This window comes from Nannospalax galili, unplaced genomic scaffold (assembly GCF_000622305.1).
Source record: "Nannospalax galili isolate Female #2095 unplaced genomic scaffold, S.galili_v1.0 scaffold11, whole genome shotgun sequence".
NCBI classification, from domain to species: Eukaryota; Metazoa; Chordata; class Mammalia; order Rodentia; family Spalacidae; genus Nannospalax; species Nannospalax galili.
The window spans coordinates 936793-957461 of NW_008330735.1; the positions used below are offsets into that span (position 1 = coordinate 936793).

Genomic DNA, 20669 nt, shown 5'->3' on the forward strand with positions numbered 1-20669 from the left:
TTTGGGGTCCACAAATTTATTATCAGTGTGAGAAAATATCCACTTGTCAGAGAATATAGGCAAAGCCTGAGAGAAGTCAGTGATTGTCTTCAGTAATTAATTCACAAACACACACACACACACAGAGTGAGAGAGAGAGAGAGAGAGAGAGAGAGAGAGCTTTTGCCAAACTATTCAAATAACCTTGCCAGAGAAGCTCACAAATCAGGAATTTCCTTAAAGGTGCTCCTCTACATTGTGTGTGGGAAATGTGTGCTAAGTCAACCCTAGGACTACAGTATTTACAAAGACTTCATCATAGGATTTGTATATGGAATGAAATGGGTTACCATTTTTACATGCACTGAAAATTTTTAAGTATCATTGGAACTTGATACTTTATAAGTATTGTTAGAAATCAAACTTCTTGATCCTATGGTAAATAATATACTACCACATCTGCAGATTTCAATTTTCTGTTCTCATCAAAATTTCTACCCAGAAATGCCTCTCACTTCTTTATGTCAAATTTACTCCACAAAAATGATTAGATTCCTACACTGGAATTCTTATGTTGCCTTGTTTATTTTATCAGGATACCTGAACTTTCCATTTTCTCTCTTCTGTTATAAGAAGTTGTTCCATTGCCTTTTGTTTGTTTGTTTCATTTGGACCATGGTTTTGTTGTGTGGTTCTTGCTGGTCTAGAACTCAGGACTTTACTTCATCAGCTTCCTAAGTACTACATACTGAGTACAGATCTTTGTCATTACTCCTAGCTCAGAGCATGGAGTTAGGTCTTGAAGTGGGGGATAAGAAGTAGTTGTCTTGGCTGGAGAGTTGGCTCAGTGGTGTATGCATGTAATTCCAGAGCTATCAGAAGCTGGGGGTGGAGACAGGTAGATCCCTGTATCAGGCTGACTGGCCTGACACTAGCTAAAACAGCTAGTTCCAGTCTGAGAGACCCAGTCTCTAAAAAATGAGGTAGAGAGTGATAGAGGAAGACACCTGAAGTTGACCTCTGACCTCCATACAAGCTTGTATGTGTGAGTACAACTACAATTAAACTCATAAGCCCCCCCCACACAGATGTTTGTTTTATTTTTGCCTCTATTCCTAGTTATACCTCCAAGTTATATTTTCTGAAGTAACCCCACAACACATTTCTATGAAATGTGATTCTTTTAGGATTTTGTAAGACTTACATGCACTTTTTAAAGTACAGGGTCCAGTGTTACACTGCCTATTGCATTGCCTCATGGGTCTTGTGAGCTCTCCACTCTATGAGGGAATCATACACCAGTCTTATCAGTGGCTCTTTTGAGTAAGGACAGCTACTGTGAATTCAAGACAGCAACAGTCATGCTACATCCAACGAGTGTGGGAACATCATCATTGTGGAGTGCGTAGTTTTTATGATCCTTCAATGTTGCTTTATGATCAGTTTTTATTTCTCTAATTTCCACCCAGGACATCAGTTTGTTTATTCTATCTATATAAAATAAAAATGGATATTAGTACAGGGTCAGGAAACAAGGAGTGGTTATTGAAGTATGTGCTTGTAATTCACTGTGATTAGACTATTTAATTACTCTTTTTGAACTTTTCTTTTGTCCTCTGTAAAATATTAATAAAGATCATATATCAGAGTGCAGATTTGAGAATTACTTATGTGTTTATGCGTGTGTGTGTGTGTATGTGTGTGTGTGTCTGTAGGATTTTGTCTGACAAAATAGCATTCAATGAATGTCACATACATCCTTGTAGTGTCCTTGTTCTCAACCTGTTTCTGATGACTGTATTACGTGGGCATTCTATAAGTAGAAACTTCCTTTTACCACTATTTCTTATACCTATGATGCATTTAATGCTGTTCTTAGGAGTTTGGAGAGGTAGAGCTTCCACTTCTAAACATCTTAAATGGTTGGTTAACATGCACAAGACCCTAGGTCCTGTCCCCACTACGCACTGACAAAAAATATTCAAAGCTATTCATTTTTAGCCAAAGTTATACAAATCACTTATTCTGGCCTTTTAGGAATGATGTAGTTTGACTGGAAACATACTTGATGTATTAGTCACTTTTCTGTTGCTGCGATAGAAACACTGACCCAAGCAATTTATAGAAGGAAGAGTTTATTTGAGTTTAAGGTTCCAGAGGAATTACAGTCCATCATGGCAGGGAGGCATGGTGGCTGGAGGTGGCTGGAGCAGGGGCAGCAGAAGCTAAGCTCCCACATTATCATGCAGGTACAGGAAGCAAGGAGATGACTGGAGATCTGGCAAGGCTTAATAACTCTCTAAGCCCACCCCCAATGATGTGCTTCCTCCAGGATAGCCACAGCTTCTAAAATCTCCCAAAACAGCACCATCATCTGGGGACTGAAATGTCCAAACCCTTGGAGCCTATGGGGGACATTTTCATTCAAACCACCACATTCCACCCCCTGGCCCCTGTAGGCTCATGACCATATAAAATGCAAAATGCATTTAGTCCAATCTTAAAAGTCCCCATAGTCATTATCAGTCTCAATACTATTCAAAAGTCCACAGTCTCTTCTGAGACTCAGGTAAATATTTGAACTGTAAACTTCTATAAAATCAAAAGACAAATTACATACTCCCAACATACAGTGGAACCGAATACACAGTACTGATAGGTAGAGAGTGGGCGGGAGCGAGCGGCACGGATGGAGGAGGCACCGAGGCACAGATTTATTTCGCACGGGGCACCTTTCCCTTGGGGAAGGGAAAGATGTCAGTGGAGGGAAAGATGTCAGGGAAGGGAAGGGGAAGGGAAGGGAAGGGAAGGGAAGGGAAGGATGACAGGGAGGGCAGGGAAAGATGTCAGGTAAAGGAAGGGAAGGGAAGGGAAGGGAAGGGAAGGGAAGGGAAGGGAAGGATGTCTGCGAAGGGAAAGATGGGTTGTGAGCTGGGACTTTACATATGGGGGCTTTAGGGTGTGGAAGGGGAGAATGTTTGGGGGAGAACTCAGGGAGGGGGAAGCAGGTAGGATTAGGGTGTGGAAGTGTTTTCTTTTTCCTCTTAAGATAAGAGGAACTCTGCTTATCTTTGGAGGTCAGAGGAAAGGCAGGCTGCTTCTCAGCAGAGTTTGTAGGTCCCTGTTGGGGAGGGGGGAGCTGCTATTTGGAACCCTAACAAGTACCATTCCAAAAGGGAAGAATTGAGGCATAGTAAGGAAATACTGGACCAAAACAAGACCAAAAACCAGCAGGGCAAACACCAAATCCAGTAGCTCCAAGTCCAACTTCTGGGACTTTACTTCCAAAGGGCTTAAGATGGCTCAACCTCTCTAGCTTTGCTGTGTGCAACACACATTGCTGCCTTGTGCTGGTACCACTCCCTGTGTGCAGGTCTTCTTGGCAGATGCCTCACAGCTCTGGCATCACGAACTTCTTGGGGGTCTCCATTGCCAACCAGGCTTCACCTGCACAGCTTCATGCAATGGCCTATCAGGGATTTCTCTAGGCAGGGGAACCCCTGCTTCATGCTGCCTGGCTTCCAAGACTCTCTGAAACTGTGGAGGAAAAATTGATGACCCCTTCACTCTTGCATCTTTCATGCCTCTAAAGCCAGCACCAGGTGAATAACAATGCCAAGTTTGACTGCAAGTTTGGGGTGGACTCCAGCCTGCTTTATCCATTTTAGAAGCTTTTCTCTTCAGTGGTCCTTGCAGCATTTTCCTTTCACAAGTTGGAGGCTTAAGTAGGTGTGGTCTTGCCCTAGAGGTACTCTCTCCATTATTTAAGTGTGACTCTCTAGGCCCCTCCTTAATCACTTGCATCTACTTAATCACTTTAATCTCCTTATCAAAGGGATCTTCTCCATCACATGCCAGGGCTCCAACATTGATCTTCCTAGTGCTCTTTTTTAATCCAAACTGTATTTTTTTCGGCCCCATTTGCTCTCTTTCACTGTAGATCTGCATAATATTCACCACTAATAGCCATGCCACCATTTCTACATTAGGCTGTCTTGAAATTTCTTCCACCTGAAAAATTAATCCATGGCTTTTCAACTTAGCCTCAGGCAAGCTTTTTGGCTGAGGGCAGACTCCAGTCAGACTCTTTGCCAAAATATCCTAATTAAGTCCTTATTTCCCTCTGGAACTACATTGTTCCAAAGCACTGCTTTCTTGCAGGTGCCTACAGAATGGCCTGTTAAGCTCCGCTTACAACAATCAACCACTTTTCTAGCCCAAACTTCCAAAGTCTTCCACATTTCTTCATAACCCAACATGGTCAGGTTCTACACAGCCAACAGCCCACTTTCTGGTACCAATTACTGTCTTAATCACTTTTCTGTTGCTGTGATAGAAACACTGACCCAAACAATCTATAGAAGGAAGAATTTATTTGAGCTTACAATTCCAGGGGAATTACAGTCCATCATGGCAGGGTGGCATGGTGTCTGGAGGTGGCTGGAGCAGGAGCAGCAGAAGCTAAGCTCTCACATCATCACACAGGCACAGGAAGCAAGAAGGTGACTGGAGATCTGTCAAGGCTTAATAACTCTCTAAGCCCACCCCCAGTGATGTGCTTCCTCCAGGATAGCCACACCTTCTAAAATCTTCCAAAACAGTGCTCATCATCTGGGGACAAAATGTCCAAACCCTTGGAGCCTATGGGGGACATTTTCATTCAAACCACCACACTTGAAAATTGTTAATTTCTTCACCTCTGTTGTCTCCTTTTCACCTTCCTTCACCCTGGATTCTACTGAATATTACTGCCCCTCTACAGGCACATCCTGCCTTATACCTATGCCTTTATTGTGGCTTAGTTTCCTTACACTTAATTCATGCATTCAGAAGAGGGTGATTTTATTCTGTGTGCTATGTATTAAGTATGGCACTGGAGGCACAGATGCCCAGGGCACCTTCCAAAGGTATTTTTTAGGAAAATATGTTAAGACTTCTAGAGTGAAAAACAGTATGAGAGCCAAGACCATGTTTATTTTTGTCTGTTCTTTTGTTTCTAGCTTTTGGAACAGTACTACAAGAATATTAAGGACTCTCATAATTGTTTGATAAAATTTGAGAGAGATGGAACAAGGAAAAATGGAATAAAAGCATGAGACAATGTGCATGTTTACCAACCTCAGCAGTTATGACTGGGGAATATGTTGTAAATTTTGTGTCTGAGAGAAATGGGAAATGATATTTAAAAGAAAGACAGGGACTAGAAAATGAAGACTGATGTCCATTATGCCTAGGTGTTTGGATCCTGTTTGGTTTAGAAAACCAGAGAGGAGAATTAAATGAAGATATCACACACACACACACACACACACACACACACACACACACACACATGTTACTTTAGAAATGATATCATGCTAACAGTATAGCAAAAAATTAGAAGAATGGAGGCATGCATGTTAGGTCTGAACTCAGTTTATAGTAAAACACAGGGTTATGAGATTCCAAACTAAAAGTGGAAGTGAAAGCGTTCATAATATTTACATGCTGAAATCAATGTGATTTTGTGACCAGTTTGCTTTGGAAAATATAGGAGGGTGAGAAAATAGGGTGAGCAGGGAGTTCTGAGCAGCCTTCCCAGGCCCAGTTGAAAGTTAGCTTCCTCCTGTTTAGTACATTTCCTATTTATTGATTTGAATCAATTTCAGTTTTTTTTTCTAACTTGTAGAATGTTAAGAATGTCTTTTTTATATTGTGGATTCCATTTTACTGGTATCTCACTTATATCATGCTCAAATTCCCCCATCAGACTGGAAGGGCCTTATGTATTATCATTGCATTGCTTCCTATGGCTGTTTTGGTAATGAATGCACAGTGCTTATACGAATTAAGAATGAATGTCATAGATATTTAAATTATCTTCTTAAACATCCCCTTGGTTAATATATGCTTTGCACATTTCAGGAATTCATAATGGAATTTCTTGTTAGCAGGTGAAGTTTAACTGAAAATATTTTTTAAAACAATTTTTTTTCTAAAAAAATCAAAATTAGCTATTGCAAGGAAAAAAAATTCTTAGGAATAAATCTTAAAGTGAAGCCAGGCCATATTGTTTCTAAATTCAGATGGTAGCTTACTATTAAAAATCTTGCACAGATTGGAAATGACTAATCAACATTAGGAAAATGTAATTGAAAGTTCTACCCCTCATACTGTTCATGACTAAAAATGTCTTCATGTCCAATTGTAATATTGTTTTTCCAAATGTGAAATTTGTAGTGATTAGAAGTGTTGCATTTAAAAGAAAAAAAAAAAGCATCAGTTTCCTAGTCTGTCTTAACCTTGGGGTAAATACTATTATTTCTTTCAGTTGCCATCTTGAGTGAGGAGCCTTAACTGAGTCTTTGAGACTCCCAACTTGGGAGGTATGCAAAGGCAGGGCTAAGTATAATCTAGAATGCTGAAGCAGAATTATGATTAGGGAATTGAATTTAAAGTATTTCTGATTAGCTCTACCCACCCATGATCCTTTAGCTTTAACTATATCATTTTAATTTTTGTTGCCATTATTTTAGATTTTCAAATATCAACTTGAAAGGTATAACATGTGAGTTAAGTCTGTCTTCATCAGCATCTATGACAAGTAATGGGAAAATATTTATACCAGACAACCTACAAAATGTTTGTTCATTTTTACAATTTTATTCAACAGGCTTATCTTCATAAGTTTTAAAAGATAAAGTATTTACAGGGGCTGGAGACATGGCTCAGCAGTTAAGAGCATTGACTGCTATTGCAGAGGACCTGGGTTTGGTTCCCAGCACCCACATGGCAGTTAACATCCATCCTTAACTCCAGGTCCAGAAAATAGGACACCCTCTTCTGACCTTCAGGGGCATTGCATGACATGGATGCACTTAAATAAATCTATTTTATATACATAAAATAAAAGTAATAATTAAAACAGACTTACATAGTTAAATGATAGAACAGTAGTTTTTAACATACATTGAAGATTTGGGGAAGACGCTCTCACTTTTACTTTACCCATATTAAGAAAAAAAATTTCTAAAGACAACTTTTTATTTCAGTGGCAATATGTAATTTTGACAGGGGAGTACTATGGGATGAAATGGGGGGAAATATCACAGGATCAGGGATTTAGTACTAGCATGATCCTTGACTAGTTTACTTCTCTGGACTTCTGTCTCCTTATAAGCCAAATGATTATCATAGCCAGTTATATCACTTTGAGTGCTGAAATTTGTTGTGTGTTCTGTGTCCAAATCAGGCTGGTAGCTATTGTTCAGTTATTTATTAATTTTAAAGAAAGAAGGTACAACAGGATCATTTCTGTGATTTTAGATATATGGAAATAAAATATCACTTAGTTGTATTTCATTTAAAAGAGCTAACCTAAAGTAAATCCTCATTTTCTCATTTTAAATGCATAGGAAGCCAACTGACAAAACATGATTGTAAGCTTTATTGCATTGTGGTCTGATAGAATGCATGAAATTATTTCAATCTTTTTGTATTTGTTGAGGTTTGTTTTCTGCCCCAGTATACAGTCGATTTTGTAGAAGGTTCCATGGGGTGCTGAGTAGAAAGTATGTCCTTTGGTGCTTCAGTGGAATAATTGACAAAACATGATGTTACAGAGTTAAATAATACAATGAATTATAAATCATCGATATTCTTGAAGAGTTGTTTTTTTAATGAATCTATTGGTACTGATACTAAATTTCAAAATTGTCTTAAGCTGAATTATGTCTATTTGATGTGACTGATGCTCACAAATAATTTTGTCCTTTCACATGGTGCCCTGGGGATGCTTAACTCCTTTTTTCTCATCACATCACTAAGTTCAGACCTGCCACTCTGTACTAATGCCTCCATATTAAGTTGGAGGTAAAGCTTATCTTTTTCTTTAAATCTCTTTAATTTTGATACTGCCACCCAATCTGACCATGCTGCATTTTATTATTCTCTCCAGGCCACATTTGGCTTTCCCTAAGGTCCCTTTTGCTTTACCCTGCATGTGTCTACCAAAAACAGAAGTCATGCTGTTGTTGTGACACAGAGGGACATAGAAATCTTGTCTTAACTGAGAATGTATAATAGGGCTCATCCAGCAAACTGCTCCAGGATTTTATAATAGTTAAGTCATGGTTTGTCTATCGTGGTTTTTTTTTTTTTTAACATGGTTTCGATTTTCTTTTCCCAGAAGATCATTTTCTCACTATCCATAAGAAGGCAAACTTTTTATGTGGGATTTGGAGATTGTACACCACACCACCAGATCTAAGTTGGGGAGGGGTTTGGTCTTTCTGGGCTTCACAAGATTGACTCTTGACCACCTTTCTATGAATGGCACAGCACATAGTAATGCAGCTTGACACAGAACCTGGGCAGCACATAAGCTTGAAAGACACTTTCTTTGGAAATGTCCCTGACAGCAACAGCCTCTACTGTGTTCTGAATAAAAAACTTCAAAATGGCCTTGTCCTTGGGCTCTCACAGGGCACAGTTCACATGAGAGGTCAGTTCTTATGTGGCCAGTGACCTTTTTGTTGTGATTGTTGTTGATGATTTTTGGTCATCTTGAAGCCAGGACCTGAGAAAAGAGGATGGATTGTCTTTTTCTATCTGTCTTCTACACAATTACAGAGAACTCTCTCTTCTTAAAAGATGGTATCTGTGCCAATCAACTAGCATTTTCTATTTATTTTTGCTAAAAGATATGGTACTACTTTGTAATAAAAGATGTTTTAGGATGGTCTCCAAACTGAAAGGATTTTTTTTTCCTTTCACTATACAAAATTTCCCAAGAAACTTATATTTTAAAGCTCTAGATTACCTAGGCACCTGCCTAGAAGGAGAAGGAGGGTGGCAGGAGAAAAGTACATACACCTTGAAACTCATTCTGGCACAAGGAGTGGGAGGAACCAGAAGAAGAAAGCCAGATAGAGACAGGTTGCATATGTGTGTGTGTGGGGGGTATGTATGAACAACTGAACTTTCCTACTTAACTTTTATAAAGCCATCTCTGCTATGATTCCTCTTGTGACGTTCATTTTTTTTCCCTCTTCTCTATTCTTCCATTTTTTATTTCGTTTGGGAAGAACACTGGTGAGATTTACAATTGGTGAGCTTAGACATCATTTCATCTCCTTGCTAATATCATCTTAAGCCACATTATCTCTTGACCTGACGTTTCTCTTTAGGAAAAACTGAATAATTGTCTGTTTCTTTCCAGGGTTCCCATTAGACAAAGTAGAGAAACTCTCATGCTTGGTAAACTGTAAAGCAACTTTCAAATAGATATTTTAATCATTTCTGAGGACATAAAGTAGTGGAAGATATAACAAGAGTTTCTTCTGTGGTTGTAGCTTAGTCTAACCCTAGTTTCCATATTGCAACTTCTACTGATACCAATTTCTCAGTTATAAAGAGGGTATGTGGTTCTACTTACAAAGTCTTTGGGATAACCAGAAATACATTATATTCCCATTTCTTCTCAGATGAAAACATTGAAACTCACAGAGCTAAAATGATGTGGTAGTATTATGCAATTAAGAAGTGAAATAATCAAAACAAATTTGGAATCAATAGTCATTTGTTTGTTTTTAAGATAGGCAAGTTATAGTAGGAAATTCTGAAGCAACAATTACATATAAACTTAGAGCATGAGATTACATGTGAAGCATTTATACAAGGGGCATATAGAAAGATTCACTTGATATATTGATTTGTACTTGTGAATTTTTTAAGCAAAATTAATTGATCAGTTTCCTATTTAGTCTCAATTTTTAAGGATAAAAATGTGATGTAATATCATATTAGTATCCTGGGAGAAGGAAAAACTAATTGGAAACTTGCTTTTCAATATAACACTGGTTACTTGTGAGTAATGCATATGGTAATTTTATTTAAATTTATTAGTTTTTGTTTTATGGGTATGACTTTTTTGTCTGCATGTGTGTAAGTGTACCCATGTTGTAAAATGGCTGTGGAAACCAGAAGAGGGCCTTATATTCCCTGGAAATGGTGTTATAAACAGTTGTTAGCCACCATGTGCGTGCTGGGAACCAAACCTGCATCCTCTACAAGAGCAGACAGTTCTCTTAACCACTGAGGCATCTCACCAGCCCCCATATGGTAAATTTTAAAATGAGAGTTTACTGCTCCAATCACCTATTAGCAAGAACATGTGGTAGTGTTCCTTACAATTTGGTCAAATAAAATTACCAAGAGATTCCAGATCCAGTTACTATTTTGTGTGTATAGATTGATCAAATATTTAAAGATATATACTTAAATACAATATATTCTATTGCTTGCAAAAATATTATTGACAAACCTTTCACTCTTCAGAGTGTCATAGTTTAGATGAGAAATAACATTCAATTAGGTAGATCTGAATAGTTTTTTCTCTTTTAATACCATAAAGAAATCTAAAGCTACTGGAATTTTGAAACTTTTAGTGATGTTTTTTCAAAGGCAAGGTAAATCTAAAGTAGTGTCAAGCTTAGACTTTGCCATGTGTTTTGATTTAAGAACACTTGAGCTTTGTTAATTTTTAAGGTTCTATTTTGTTATATGACTTTTTAAGTATATTGATCCTCCTTTGTATTCTCCCTCTTCCTCTGTCCATGAATATTTAAATTTCATAGAAAGCATTTAATGAAATTAGAATAAAGTGAGCCACAGCAATTTTAAGCCATCTCCAAATGTTGAGAACTTATTGGAAATATCATTACCATCTTGAAGCTATAACGCTTTAAAAGCCTGCATCACAGCAGTGTGGCCAGCGTGACCTTGTGGTGAAATATTAAGGTGTTCTGGTTTTCTACAGTATGCATGGACTTGTTTTACTGATACTCTGATCAGATTTTGTTTTTTGTTTGTTTGTTTGTTTGTTTGTTTTTAATAGTGATCGCACAAAATAAAGCCCAATCTCACACAAAAAAATGAGCTCTAGCTCTTTCCGACACACAGGCTTACCTCTCAGGGTAAGTTGATTGTGCCCTCTGCGCCTTGACTCTCCCAGCCTCACTCACCCTCCCCAGACTACTATACCCAGCCAAAATGTCTAGTATAGTCGAAGGGGAAAGAAAAATCTTCCATGACATAAATAGGCTGAAAGAATTCATGTGCACAAAACCAGACCTTCAGAGAGTTCTGGAAGCAATACAAAGAGCTGAAGAAAGGAATGACTATACCCAAGGGGTTGTGGAAAGAAATTCAATGAAGGTGTAACTGTGGAAAAGTACAGCTATATCAAGATGTAAACAGAAATAAAAATGACAGGATTCAATGCTCATCTAATACTCATCTTTCATTAATAACTTTAAATATTAATGGACTGAACTCCCCAATGAAAAGACACAGACTAGGTGAATGGGTTAAGAAACAAAACGCATCTTGTTTTTGTCTGCAAGAAACTCATCTCACTTTCAAGGACAGACACTATCTTAAAGTGAAAGGATGGAAAAAAATATACAAAGCAAATGGTACTAAGAAAAAAGCAGGTGTAGCAATTCTAATATCTGAAAAAATAGACTTTAAACTAAAACTAATCAGAAGAGACAAAGAGGGTCACTTCATTCTGACCAAAGGAAAAATAAATCAAGAAAATATTACAATCATGAATATATATTCACCAAACTCTGGTGCACCCAACTTTATATAAACAATACTACAGGACTTTAAGACCCTGATTAATACAAACTTCTTGACCTCTCTTTAAAAAATTCTTCAGTGACTTCTTTTTTAAAAGATTTCTTTTATTTTTAATTATGTGTGTGAGAATGTGTATGTGTGAGTGCAGGTGCCCACAGAGTCCAGAAGAGGGTGTCAGGATCCTGGAATTACACGCAGTTTTGAGCCTCCATGTCGGGGCTGGGAACCAAACTCTGGTTCTCTGTAAGAGTAGCAAGTGTTCTTAACTGCTGAGTCATCTCTCCAGACCCTGGTTCTTGGCTGTTATTCAAAGATATGAAATAAAAGCACACACTGACTTGCACACGTAGCAAGGAAACTCTAAAGCAAAGCAATAGAAAACATCAGAATCCACTGCAAGGGAGCAGCCACATGAGTGAAGGTACTCGGCGGCCCTCATTATGGGTCAGGGCTTCCTTTTATGGGGTTAGAGGAGTTCAGTTGCTAAGGACATTATAGCATAGGCAGTTCTCTGCTTTGATTGATAGCTCTAAGTGCCCACATCAAAAAATTGGAAAGAACACAAATAAATGACTTAACATTGCAATTCCACACACTTGAAGAGCAACAGCAAATGAAAACCAACCCAGCAGACAAGAATAAATAACAAAAATCAGGGAAGAAATTAATGAAATTGAAACAAAGTAAACAGTACAAAGAATCAACAGTTCCAAGAACTGGTTCTTTGAAAAGATAAACAAGATTGACAGACCGCTAGCCCAGTTAACCAAAGAAATAAAGATCACCTCCAAATCAACAAAATCAGAGGTGAAAGGGAAAATATCACAACAGACACCAGAAAGATACAGAACATTATAACAGAATACTTTAAAAATCTATATGCTACTAAATTTGAAAACCTAAAAGAAATGGATGGATATCTAAAGGCATGGAAACCACCAAAACTAAACCAAGAAGAGATTAACGGCTTAAACAGACCCATAACACAAAAAGAAATGGAAACAGTAGTACAAAACCTCCCACCTAAAAAAAAAAGCCCAGGACCAGATGGATTTACAGCAGAATTCTATCAGACATTTAAAGAAGATCTACATCCAATATTACTTAATTTATTCAAAAAGATGGAAACGGAGTGAGAATTTCCAAATTCCTTCTATGAAGCCAGCATCACTCTAATACCAAAGCCAGGTAAAGATACAACCAAAAAATAAAACTATAGACCCATATCCTTAATGAATATAGATGCAAAAATTCTCACCAAGATACTTGCAAACCACATGCAGACACACATAATAAAGATCATCCACCATGATCAGGTCGGCTTTATCCCAGAGATGCAGCTGTGGTTCAACGTATGTAAGTCAATAAACATCATAAATCATATAAATGGGCTCAAAGACAAGAACCAGATGGTCATCTCAATAAATGCAGAGAAGGCCTTTGACAAAATTCTACATGCATTTAGGTTCAAAGTCCTAGAGAGAATTGGAGTGGAGGGAACATACCTCAACATAATTAAAGCCATATATAACAAACCCACAGCCAACATCATTCTAAATGGAGAAAAACTGGAAGCATTCCCATTGAAATCAGGAAGCAGACAAGGCTGTCCACTATCTCCACTTCTCTTTAATAAAGTGCTTGAAACTCTTGCAAGAGCAATAAGGCAAGAACAGGAAATTTTGGAGTAATAATTGGAAAAAAAAGAGATCTAATTATCCATTTTTGCAGGTATATCTCAGAGATGCCAAAAATTCCACCAGAAAACTCCTAGAAATTATTATCAGGTTCAGTAAAGTGGCAGGTTACAAAATTAACCTACAAAGTCTATAGCCTTAGTATATAACAATAAAAAGCAATCAGAGAAAGAGCACATGGAAACACTCCTCTTCACAATAGCTGAAAAAAATAAAATATCTCAGGAATAAATGTGACCAAAGACATTAAAAGAGCTCTACAATGAAAATTTTAAATCATTAAAGAAAGAGATTGTGGAAGACATCAGAAGATGGAAGGACCTCCTATGCTGATGGATTGGAAGAATTAATATTGTGAAAATGACCATCCTACAAAAAGTCATTTAAAGATTCAACACAATGACAATCAAAATCCCCGTGACATTTTTCACAGAATTGGCAAAAGCCATCCTAAGATTCATATGGAACCCAAAAGACCTCAGATAGCCAAAACAACCCTGAGCACTAAGAGCAATGCCGTGGGATTACTATACCAGATTTTAAGCTGTGTTACAGAGCTGTAGTTATAAAAACAACATGGTACTGGCACAAAAATAGACCCATAGGTCAATGGAACTCAATTGAAGACCCAAATATGAATAAATGTGATTTCAGCCACCTGATATTTGACAAAGGGGCCAAGAATATTTACTGGAGGAAAGACAACATGTTCAGCAAATGGTGCTGGCAAAACTGGATCTCCACCTATGGAAGAATGAAACTAAACCCCTATCTTTCACCCTGCACAAAAGTCAATTCCAAGTGGATCAAAGATCTCAATGTAAAGCCTGAAACTCTGAAACTGTTAGAAGAAAACACTGGAAAAAACCTACAAGATATAGGTGTAGGAAAGGACTTTGTAGGAAAAGATTTTCTAAGCCAGACATCAATTGCTCAGGAAACAAGTGCAAGAATTAACAAGTGGGACCTCATTAAACTAAAAAGCTTCTGTACATCAAAGGAGGTAACCAGGGAAGCGATCAGAAAACCCACAGAACGGGAGAAGATATTTACCAACGAAACAACCGACAGAGGTTTAATATCCAGAATATATAATGAACTCAAAAAACAGAAAATCAAGACAAGAAGAAACCCAATTAAAAGATGGGCTAAGGAGTTGAAATGGCTATGAAGCATCTTAAAAGATGTTCAACATCACTGATAGTTAGGGAAATGCAAATTAAACCCACTCTAAGATTTCAACTTCCCCCAGTCAGACTGGCTAAGATCAAGAGAACAAATAATACCAAATGCTGGAGAGGATGTAGGGAAAGGGGAACACTCATCCACTGCTGGTGGGGCTGCAAACTGGTTCAACCCCTATGGAAAGCAGTGTGGAGAACTCTTAAAAAACTACAAATGAACCTACCATTTTACCCAGTTATACCACTCCTTGGCATACACCCAAAGAACTCATCCTATTGCAGACACACTCACTGGTACATCAATGTTTGTTGCTGCTCTTTTCCCAAGAGCTAAGAGATGGAAGCACCCTAAGTGTCCCTCAGCTGACTAGTAGATAATGAAAAGGTGGGTCATTTATATGATAGAGTTCTCAGCAGTAAAGAAAGATGAAATTATGAAATTTGCTGGTGACATATGTTCTCCCTCATATTTGGATCCTAGAACCAAACCCTGATAAGTGAGTATGTATACAGGCATAACTACAGGAACCAGGATAATGGAAAGTAAACAGGGAAGAAAAGGAAAAGAAATAACCTGAAAGAGAACAGTAGGAATCAGGCCTTAGTAAGGGAGGTATGGATAAAGATTGGGTTAATTTTTGAGAGGGAGGAGGGAGGGGTATACAAGGAAACTAGGGGATAAAGGGAAAGAAGGAGCTCAAGAGAAGTAGGACCACAGAGAAGGGTATTATTAAGGGAGAAAGGGGGGGGGGAAATGGGGGCACCTTAATTGGGAAAACTGTGGTGGAGTGGTAAGATAATGCGAGAGATAATGCCTGGCTAGTTTTGAAAACCAGAGGGAACCATATTACTCTTATAACCTACTGACAAATTATACGAAGCAGATCAAGAAATATATTATCTAGGTAAGGTTTATCTGAGAACAGTTGGTCTTTGCCCAAGATTTATGTACATGACACACAGTAATTAAAAGTACCAGACTGGTGGAACTAACCTTCTTAGATGCTTAAGCGATATACTTTGAAGCCTATAATAATTTGGTCAGAGGGACATAAAGGACAGTTTTTGCTCCTTGCCCTCCTAGGTTGACTAGTTCCAGGCAACTATGAGCACCTCTCAAAATGTCCTGTAATGGTCATGGGTCACCTCTCCTCTTGATCAAGGAGGCCGAGGAGACCCCACGAGATAGACTTGAACCAGTGTCCAGTCTGCAGATAGGAGGGTCAACACAGAAGAATCACTTCCTCCATGCTTCCAAGCGAAGCCAACCATGGTTGAGCAGGACATTTGACTTAATCTTCACATAGGTGGAACTGGTGAAAGAAAGGAGCCAGGTGTTGTAGTCTCCCTGCAGGTCCAGCCTAGGTGAGACTCAGGGTCCTGTCAGGGAGGGGATGAGTGGGGTGGAATCCACACTCAGACCCTGGGGGTCGGGTTGAAGCAGGCACTAGGCTATGTACTGTAGACTCGTTTATTGTGGATATGGGACTGCCTTATATACCCCTCTCCCAATGTCCCTTTGGCCCCAGTTGGCCTTCTCGGGTCATGTCTGATCCTCATTGACTATGTCTAGCTATCTTGCTTCAGCCATCTCTATGTCCTTTGCCAGTATACAGGTTTGACTCAACCGGATGTTTTTGGCATATTTGCAGATCACTCGCACTGGTTTTTTAGGCTGTGCTTCCTCCTACATATCCACCCTTTTTGTTTTTAAATGCAGAGCTTAACACAGTGAGAGCCCGTGTTCTATAGCCCAGACATTGTTGACCTCACTTCTGGTGTCCCAACATTTGACTGTGCCTGTCTTAGGTTTTCCTGATTTGCAGGATCTTACCCATCATTGACTAACCAGCTACCAAGGGGATAAACCACGTAGTGTTAGCTAAAGGTGGTAGGGCTTAGACTATTGAATGTTGGATAGATAACAGCCAGTCATGCAGCATTTGTGGAGGAGGTCCAGGTCTTGCTCTATCATAGACGATAGCCTGGAGAACTTTAAGGACAGCTCTGTTAATTTGTTTTTCTGATCAGGTATACTTTACAAGACATCTAGTAAGGAGTATAATTAACATTCCCACCATTCCTATGAGTCCCCATGTAACTATTCCCACCCGGCTGAAGATACCCTTGAAGCATTCCAAACTTGAATCCTCTAGTCTTTAAGAGTGCCTTGAGTGCTGCAGTTTGTGGCTCCCTGCATTTTGGTGAAAGATTGCCCATCTTGGGAGAGCTTGGTGAAGGGATTCTCGCCACAGAAGTAGAAGGCAAAGGTAACCACTAAAAGGGCACAGATAGAGCAAACGAGGACAGTGAGCCACTCTGACGTGAACTGCCCCAACATGAAAAGGTGTATTGGATCCAAGTGTCTTGTGCTTAGTGAGGGACATCCGAGGGCTGTGAAACCCAGAGTTGTATGCTCACACGATGTCTCCAGGACAGGCAACGGGATTGACTGAGGCTTGGGCTCTGAGTTCAGGGTGGATCAACCCTATGTGAACTCACCAGGACGAGCCAAGGAGTGAAAGGGGCCAACGTGGGCTTCGGGACCACACGGCAGAATGTGCCTCCTGATCTAAGAACAAATATGACAAACAGGGTTGAGGGGACAGAGGAGGGGGCCACTTGCTCACCCTCGAGCAGCCGAAGGTACAGACAAAACGCTGGGCCTACTCACCGAACTTGGGGGCATCGCCATTTCCAAGGGGGCTGAGAGTCCCTGTTTAGGCACCAGATGTTGTAGTCTCCCTGTAGGTCCAGCATAGGAGAGACTCAGGGTCTCGGCCAGGAGGGGGTGTGCAGTGCAAAGTCAACACACAGACACCGGCAGTCGGGTTTCCAGGCACTAGGTGAGGTGCTGCAGACTCGTTTATTGTGGATATGGGACTGCCTTATATACCCCTCTCCCAATGTCCCATTGGCCCCAGTAGGCCTTCTCTGGTCATGTCTGTGTCAGCCGTCTCTATGTCCTTTGGCAGAATACAGGTTTGACTCAACCAGATGGTTTTTGGAGCATTTGCAGTGAGCCTGCACTGGTTGTTCAGGCTGTATTTCCTCCTACAGCCAGGGACTCCTCCCAAGCCCATGTGCCCCCTGAGGAACAGACCCTCAAATGACCTTAAAAGTAAAAATAAATTGGTTTATCTGGGCCAACTCTATGGCCTTAAACATTCAAAAGGAACATATAACCAAAGATTAAAGGGGTCCATATAATTTCTTAAGAGTCCATATGCACAGCTCAAGGCTACATAACAAGCAACAATGCCAAATAGGAGATACCTTCTTTTGCGTTGTTGGCCAGGGTGATCAAAGGGACTCCCAAATAGTAACTCAGCATAGAACTGGGAAAATGAACAGCAGACCTTAATCTTATCTAAAGGAGTATTGACAACTGATTGCTGCTAGAAGAGGAACGGCTGACCTTCTTAAAACAAAGACTTTGAGATAGGCTGACTAGATTCACCAGAAGGGCAAGTAGTGGGGATTGGCTGGGGTGCCAACAACACAGCAGACAGAAGCAGGGATATCAGAGTATAAGGGCTCTAGTGGGTGGAGGGAGGCTATGGGAGGGTGCCATCTGGGAAATGGGTGTATAGTTGAATAAGATGGTTTGGGATGTTCTCTGTGATATACACACACACAGAAAAATCAACAAATTTTAAAAAATATATTTGAGGAGGAAATGTGGAAATTTGCATCATGCTAATTCAGGTGATAAACATTACCATTGAAATCTACCTCATGACTTCATAGACATACACAGGCACCAAGGATCCGAGTGCAACTGATTATGACTAGTAATAATCAGATGCATACAAATTAGAGATGCACACACCAACATCTCAGTGTTAGTAGCAAAAACAATGAGTCTTTCTGCAAGGAACAGTATATTCTAAAATGAAATGGAAATATTTTTTAAAGTTAAAAAAACTCATTCAATTTTATGTCTTACAGGGCTTATACTGAGTTCAGTATTGTATAACCGTATTAACTCAACTGTGAACCTAGAAACGTGCACCCACTTGTGAAAGAGATGTAGTCTTGCTCTGGAGTATGTTGCTGAATATGTTAAATATGTAATGAAATGCTAATCATGTTCTTATTAAAATTTTTAAAAATAATGATAAAAAATAATTAGAAGATACGACAAACATTACCATTGAAATCTACCTGATGACTTTATATCCATGCTCAGATTCCAAGGAGCTCAGAAAGTAACCGACTGTCACTAGTAATAATCAGATATATAGAGATTAGAAATGCTTTTGCAAACATTTTAATGTCAACTGCATTGAAAATGAATTTTTATTTATGAAGTGTGTGTTTTAATAATGAAATGGAGATCTTTTTTAAAGGTTAAACTCTCATTTAATTATGTCTTACAGGTCTTATACTGAGTTCAATGTTGTATAACTGTATTAACTCAACTATGAACTTAGAAACTTGTACCCACTTGTGAAAGAGATATACTCTTGCTCTGGAGTGTGTTACTGAATATGTTAAAGCTGTAGTGAAATGCTTCTTCTAAATGCTTCTTGTAAAAAAATAGTTTTATTTTAAAAAAAGAATAAAAAATGTGAACTGATGGCAAAAGTACCATTTCCCCTTTGTTTTTGTTTCCAGAATTGTGATTAAAACTAATGATTGAAAAGAAAGAATTAGTTGTGTTCTTTACTCATGCTAAAGGTAATTTTCTTTTTCTGTGTTGTTTAGGTTATTGTAGATATGACATTTGGCTCAGGAGGACATTCAAAAGCCATTCTACAGAAGGAACCAGATATTACCCTGTATGCCTTAGACAGAGACCCAACAGCTTATACAATAGCCAAACAGCTTGCACAGTTGTATCCGTAAGTAATGCTCTTGTTTATTCATTTAATTTTGGTGCTGAGTTTTACAAGGTTTTGTCTACCACCCTGGAACTTATTTTATTCTGTATGGTGTATTGTTTTACTCCACTGACTATTTTACTGCTTGCCTCCACCAAAGAAAGAAATAATGTAAATAATGTTCTAGTGCCACATAAGAAATTGCATTACTGCATATACTCTAAATCTGTGGGAATAATCGCAATAATATACATGAACAGTATTTTGACAAGTAACTTTAGTCAAAAAGATTCTTAGTTGGTATAGTGGCATTTGCCTATAGTACATGCTACTTACCAGGCTGAGGCAAGAGCATCTCAATCTTGAAATACTAGTCTGAGGAACATATCAAAATACTCTCTCAAATGACAACATGATACAATTAAAAAAAATTTACAAGTTACTGTCCAAGAATTTAGCAGAATAACATATGTGAGATATTTTTTGAACACCTAAGATTGTGTACATCAAAATAGTGCATTTGCTTTCTCTGAATTACTTCTGAAATTCACATATAGACTTAAGATTGATTTATACTTTTGCTAGCAGTTGTGGACTATCATTGTGGCCACTTTAAAATACATAAAATAGGGTCAGTGAGATGATTCGGCAGATAAGGGTATCTGACTACATAAATTCAATTCTTACTGCATAGAAGAAGGAGAGAACCAATTTTTACAACATGTTCTTTCACCTCCACATACATGCCATGGCATACCCATATGTGTGCACACTCAAAATTAAATAACAAATAAATAAATAAAAATTTAAATACATAAAACATTGACTTAATGGGAAATCTTCCTTTAAAGAAAAAGTTTGACTTGGACAGTAAAATCTATATTGTATGTTGTTTGAAAGCCATTACTATAAAAGAGAAAGTATCTGGGAACTAAGGTGACTGCCTAAAGTCTGTTTTCAAGAATGGAGAAGTTTTATATTCTCTCATTCTCCAGGATCTGTAATAAAGAAACTAGATGGGAAATTCAGGGATAATTTGAGTTTATGTGAAGTAGGTTTTTTTTTTTTTTTTAAATTTTTAATTGAATTTTTGTGTATTTCAGACATAAAATCATCTTTATACCTCCTTCCCCTTTGGCACCCTCCCATAGCCACCCCTCCCCCCACTGGACATTCTGTCCTTTGTATTACCTGTTACCATCCACTGTGTTATCAGTGCCCCCAGCTATTCCCCAGTGCTAGTCCATCCCCTTAGTCTAGTCAGTCTATCTAGAGTTCCTTGTTTTAGGAAGATCAGCTCTACCTCATCTAGCAGCAATCAGTCACCAACATTCCTTTAGATAAGATTGGGGTCTGCT

The 20669-nt window shown here is 38.7% G+C and overlaps 1 protein-coding gene across 4 annotated transcripts in view; it reads left to right on the forward strand.

The window, feature by feature from the left end:
* The window catches only part of Mettl15 (methyltransferase like 15), a 256971-nt gene that overhangs the window by 115232 nt on the left and 121070 nt on the right, over nucleotides 1–20669 (forward strand). For all 4 annotated transcript variants that reach the window (XM_008851188.3, XM_017802827.2, XM_008851182.3 and 1 more), the window contains exon 4: nucleotides 19196–19332. In XM_008851188.3, the coding sequence (XP_008849410.1) occupies nucleotides 19196–19332 (137 nt within the window). The remainder of the gene's footprint in view (nucleotides 1–19195; nucleotides 19333–20669) is intronic.